This window comes from Bos mutus, chromosome 29, assembly GCF_027580195.1.
Source record: "Bos mutus isolate GX-2022 chromosome 29, NWIPB_WYAK_1.1, whole genome shotgun sequence".
In the NCBI taxonomy this organism is placed as follows: domain Eukaryota; kingdom Metazoa; phylum Chordata; class Mammalia; order Artiodactyla; family Bovidae; genus Bos; species Bos mutus.
This window is the reverse complement of record NC_091645.1, coordinates 25,778,828-25,784,737: the sequence shown is the minus strand read 5'-3', so window position 1 is coordinate 25,784,737 and position 5,910 is coordinate 25,778,828. Positions and strand designations below refer to the sequence as shown.

Sequence of the window (5,910 nt, the reverse complement as noted above, 5' to 3'; positions counted from 1 at the left end):
AAAAGGTCAAAATAGGATTATTAACTGATGGAATATGGAATACTTATGGACAGAAAATGGAATGTCCTTTGGACAACAGATCAAACTCCTTTAATCAATCCTTTGATCGAAGGAGAACAAACCATTCAATCCTAAAGGAAACCAACCCTGAATATTCATTGGAAAGACTGATGCTGAAGCTCCATTCTTTAGCCAACTGCTGCAAACAGCTGACTCACTGGAAAAGACCCTTACGCTGGGAAAGACTGACGGCAGGAGGACAAGGAGGCCACAGAGGATGAGGTGGTTGAATGGCATCACAGACTCAATGGACATGAGTTTGAGCAAACTCCAAGTGATAGTGAAGGACAGGGAAACTTGGCATGCTGCAGTCCATGGGGTCCCTAAGAGTCAACATGACTGAGTGACTGAACAACAGCAACAACAGATGGAATATGGAACATGAAGATTACTGAATCCATTATGACTTTATTCATGATACACCCTTTTATTTTCCATTATGAATTTCTGCTTGTGGTTCTGATACATTTATCAATTTTTATTTTATCATAATCTCTATAATTCATGTGCATTATTTATGTGTATGTATGCGTTTACATATTCAGCATTGTTATGATTCACAGAGTCACTCATAATTCCTGTGCTCTAACAGACCCAACTCCCTTCCATAAGAGACACTGTTTTCCTCAATAAAAAGTAACTGCTGCTGGCTTCCCTGGGTTGAGAAAGGACCAGGAGGGGAAAACGACTTCCTCTCAAGGACATGAATCATATCCAAGGCAAACAAAGGCGCCTGGCTCTGAATTTTCATGTTGCCATTATTCCTCCACTCCTTGACATGTTTGTTCCTGGGAACTTGTATAAGGCAAGGAAAAGAGAGGGAAGGGAGCAGCACTGGAGGCAGTTCCAGATGCACAGACAGAAACTGGCTCATAGTTGTAGGTGCTGCTGAGAAATGAACAGGAGATCCAGGTGGCAGTTTCTGGAGCAGGATTCCACCATCCAGTCCTCCTGTGTCCATGCCCCACACAGAGAGCACAGAGGACAGGCTAGGGGACTAGACCTGGGGACAGAGAAGGGGACAGGACACAACGGCAGGGAGTGAGAAGGCCTGACAGTAAAGGGCCTGGAAATGGCCCCCGTGTCACCAGAGGGGTCTGGGGAGGGGGCGGGTCTGATTAGGGAAGGCTGCAGAGGGCGTCTGTCCTGAATGATGCTGAGATTGTGTGCCAGAACCAAACACACAGGCACAGGCTCAGCCTTCACGTCGGTGTCCGGCCATCAGTCCTGGAACTAACAGGCTGTCCTTATACCAAGAATGACACACAGTCTCAGTATTCCATCTCTTAAGCATTTATTAGATCTGCTTCCTTCTGAGGACAGAGAACTCTCTAGGTCAGTGTCCCTGTCCTTGGGGACTCACAGCCCCATCTCCTGAGCAGAGAGAGAGGCAGCTCAGTACTTGTTAGGCAGGCCAGCAGGTCTGAAGTGGTTGGGGTCTTTGCCACTCCGGCCCCATTCGTTGGCAGCCTGGTCAGCCTTCGAATCCTCCCGTACCTGGTCCCTGGTCATACCCTTAAACAGAGGGTCTGTGATTCCCTGAATAGTCTCTCTGGCGTTACTGGAAAGGAAGAGGGCAGGGAGGGGATTAATCCAGGACTATGAGCCACAGCCCCACCCTCCCCATCTCTCCTCTTTCCAAGGGATCAATGACTCTGAGAGGAGCCAGGGAAAGAGGGGCTACAACCCTGAGGCTCCTCGGGCTCAGCCCACCTCAGCCCTGTGCTGGGTGAACAGCACCCATAGAGGGAGGGTGGAGAGTCGCCTGTCCCACCAAGTTGCTCTGCTCTTCAGCCCCTCAGACCTCACAATGGGCACAGAGCAGGAGGGTGGGTAAGAGAAGGAGGGCACACAGACTACAGGAAAGGTCTCCAAGGCTTGGCCCTTCCAGGTTGTCCTAGGCAGCCAAGCTCTGCTCACCCATCCCTGCATCCCCAGGGACCCTGGTACCTGATCACTTTAGCAGCCCAGGCGCCCCCCGGTCCCCTTTGGGCAGCGTCATAGTTTCCACGGGCATGGAAGTATTTGTCTGCACCCTTGTAGTTGGCTTCTTTCATGTCTTGGTAAGCTCTCCACATGTCTTTAGCCCCTGGGAGGAAAACAAAATGATGACATGAATCTGATCGTGTTTGGTGAAAGAGAAATAAATAATTTCCTCCAACTGATTCTAGGTTTCAGCCTTCGACCAAGCCCTTGGAGATTATTTTATTGGCTTGAAATGAATACTTCTTTGCTTCTCACTTACTTCCCTGATCTGAAGTTGACAGTATCACACTTGGTGCAAGGTTTATTCTGTTTGATTTCATTCTAAGTCTGTTGGAACTTTGTTTCTGGAGGTGTGTGATGTCTATGAAGAACAGGTCAATGCTCTTTCTTTAAGGGATATTTGTTTATACAATGAACCTCCACCTGGAAAGATGCAGGAGAGGCTCTGACCAGAGCTTGAGAAGAAGGACAATACTGAGAAAGGCTGTGGATATAGGATACTCCCAGCCTGGTCAAGGGGAGAAATCCAGCCCTGGGGACTAACTCGGGCCTGAGTACATCTGAATACTCAGGGCATGTTTGCACATGGGCACCCGTCAGAATTAAATCAGCAGGTGATAAAGGTGAGTTCCCTAAGAGGGCTTTGAAGAAACAGGGTAATCAGATGCAGAAAAAGGGCAACTGACCCACCAGCTCTAAAGTTCAGTGTCCTCTCCAGTAAAATGGAGGAGTAATGCCTCCGTCAGGGTGGTTATGTAGAAGAACTGAGGAAATAGAGGTTAGGTTTATAGAACATTGTCGGTGCTCACTATACTATCACCTCTCTGGTCCTCAGAAAAGTAAGGCAAAAAATAAATAAATGAAGGAACTAAAGTAGGATGAAGATCAGGGAAGATGGGCAGAAAACCCAACCTAGATAGAATAAAATGACAAAGGCTTAAAAGATTAGCTCATTAGGGAAAAGAGGAAAATATAACATGGATTATAATCATAGTTCATGTAATATCTCTGTGAGATAACTTATCTTTATTTTAGGTATTAGTTATTTCAGGTGTTCAGAAAAATCGTTTTGTTGAAAAAGTGAAGTCGCTCAGTCGTGTCTGATTCTTTGCGACCCCATGGACTGTAGCCCACCAGGCTCCTCAATCCATGGGACTTTCCAGGTAAAAGTACTGGAATGAGTTGCCATTTCCTTCTCCAGGAGATCTTCCCGACCCAGGGATCGAACTTGGGTCTCCCAGATTGTAGGCAGACGCTTTACCGTCTGAGCAACAAGGGAAGGTTGTAGTTTTGTTGAAGAGTATATTTTTACTATAGCTATTCACCCTGAATTACAGATTTAAATAGTTCCCTGGAGTCTAGAGTTGCTCAATAAGTGCTTCCAAATGCACGACATATTTGTCCCTTGGGTGCAAAACAAGGTAGTGTTGTCTGTATGTGCACAAAATCAAGTGGGGTGCTCAATAATGGACAGATTTGCAGAGAACCCCAGGGACTGTGGTTCAGGGAAGGGACCATGTATGGATCCAGGCACCTGCATTCCACAAAGCCCCCCACCCCAGACCACGGGTGATTCTCATGCAAGTCATCCTTGAACAACACTGACTTAAGAGACGAAAAGATACTTTTATCTGGGCCTGTGTGAATTCAGATGGAATTAAGAACAAACTCTTAAAACAATTATTCAGCAATTATCACAGAAAAATAATAACACCAAATAGTTTTGGGAAATAAATTATGGCCAGTTTGCTCTGGCTAGTGAGGTCTATGTCTCCTGCTATAGGATTCTCTCCAGGTCTCAGCCTCAGCAGAACCATCATCAAGGAAACTCATGCTGCCATTTACTGTGGGGAGGGGAGCTCTATCGGGTTTCCTTCCAAAGGCAGCAACCCCCACTCTCTCCCATCTGCTCAGATAAAGAGCAGGACACGTGTTCACAGACCCCTCACCCTCCACGTGTACTCTTGTCTGGGAGGCAGTAGAAGGGCCAAAGTTAACAGCAAGGTCTCAGGATGCTGGGTTCAATCCTGCTCTGCTGGAGGATGTTGGACCCTATCTTAATCTCTTGGGGCAGCAGGTTCTCTGATAAGGGGTAATGGTCCCTACATTGCAGGACTCAAGGATTAAACCCTGAGGGGGAAAACGAGTCGATTCCTGCACATAAAGCTCTTAGACAGTCCTGAGCAGCTACTAAAAAATCAGGTATTTTCGTTATAAGTATTCAGTGGTTGCACCCACTTCTTTGCTATAGAAGACTTGGAAATGAGCCATCTCTAGTTGCCCACGAGGGGACAGCAGAGCCTTACTGGTATTTTGGGAACATGCACCCCGCCCCCCAGATGTCTTCCTCACTCCAGCTGAAAGTACAGACTCAAACTTTATATGACCTTGAGCTTGGGGATGCCCAAAAAGAGTGCAAAGCTGGCCAGAAAAGCTTCGGGAAGAGCTACCATGAAACCTAAGCTCCTTTTCGGCCCACCTGTGGCCTTTGCCCTGTGGGGATGTGTCCTCTGCTCAGGTCAATCCTGGCGAAGCAGACACAGCCTCCCCTGGCCCATCCTTTGGTCCTTACCTTGACCAGCTTCCTTGAGGAATGTCCCCCATCCCTGGCTGCTGACGCCCAGGATCAGGAAGCAGAAAATGATGCCCGCGGAAAGGTTCATCCTGCAACAGAGAGATGAGTGGACTCAACCAAGAATGACAGGTCTTGGGGCTGAGTTGTAATGTGGATACACTATTACATTCCAAACATAAATCCCTCTGAATTTTATCTTGATAGATAGATGGATGATAGGTTGTAACACAGAGGATCCAGCTCTCATTTCCATATGAAATCTTGGAATCCCAATGATTTCCTGTGTGAAGGATTGCAACAGGCTTTTAGCATAAACCACTTTCCAGTCCAGTCATCCTCTATCAGCCCTGAGACCCAGCTGCACTGCAAGTTTCCCAAAGGCAAGAGGAGTCTGTTCATGCTGCCTCTCTGTGATACGAGATGAGGTGAACAAGGCACAGCTGTCTGTGGCCTGCGTGCTCACCCCATCGCTGCCTGCACAGAAGACGCAGACAAGGCGAGCCCTACTCCCTGAAGTGCTCAATCTGGTGGATTCTAATGGTCAGAACAGTAGATTCAGGAAGGAAGCAGAGTTGGGCTGCAGCACAAGAATGCTGCTGAAGAGAGAGTCTCCGAAGAGGAAAAGTGTTGGAGAGTTCTAGCACCTCACCTGTGGCCGTGCCCTCCTGCTGAAGCTCCTGGTGAAGCTGAGCTGCCTGTACTGCCTGCCTGGGAGACGGGGCCGGTGCTTTATATACTCTCACTCGGCCAGTGGAGCAAATGAGAAATGGGGTGGAAGCCAAAAAAAAAAAAAAAAAAGAAATAAGGAAAGAAATTTTGGAAAATCCCTCCTGACCAGAACACAGTATCCAAAACTTCTGGGAGCCAGCATGGGAGTTCCCACCCATGACAAAGGTCATGCGGAGAGGCCTGATATGCAAAGGCGAGTCAGGACCTGAGGGCCCCCCACCCCGGATCTGCCTGAGCGTCTACCCCAAAACCAGAATCTGTCTGTTTTACTATTTTACGACTTTCACCAACTCCTCTGACATCAACGGGGGGCTATTCCCAATCACCTTTCTCTGAAGGAAATCAGCTTAGAGCTCTAGTTAATTAGCCTCCTGGGCATAATAGGAATGTTTCAATCCAAACCCCTTAGATGGCTCTCTAACTTGCCTGACAGGTTTCCCTGGACTCCTACAGCTACGCATATGATTGTTTATAGCCTCCCAACCACGAGAGGCACAGGAAGCTTAAGATATTCAAATAGTATAGAGCCTTTCAGAGAGTTAGAAATTGTTAGAATAGAA

The 5,910-nt window shown here is 47.5% G+C and overlaps 1 protein-coding gene across 1 annotated transcript; it reads right to left on the bottom strand.

Annotated features, from left to right (window-relative positions):
• Window positions 1–1,337: 1,337 nt before the first annotated feature.
• Window positions 1,338–5,321, bottom strand: LOC102267504 (serum amyloid A-3 protein-like). The gene is made up of 4 exons (XM_005895482.3): window positions 5,271–5,321; window positions 4,619–4,710; window positions 2,011–2,149; window positions 1,338–1,621 (listed from the first exon to the last, which is right to left on the bottom strand). The coding sequence occupies exons 2-4, from the start codon at window positions 4,707–4,709 to the stop codon at window positions 1,456–1,458; spliced, it is 396 nt and encodes a 131-aa protein (XP_005895544.1). The 5' UTR covers window position 4,710; window positions 5,271–5,321; the 3' UTR covers window positions 1,338–1,455.
• Between the last annotated feature and the right edge of the window lie 589 nt (window positions 5,322–5,910).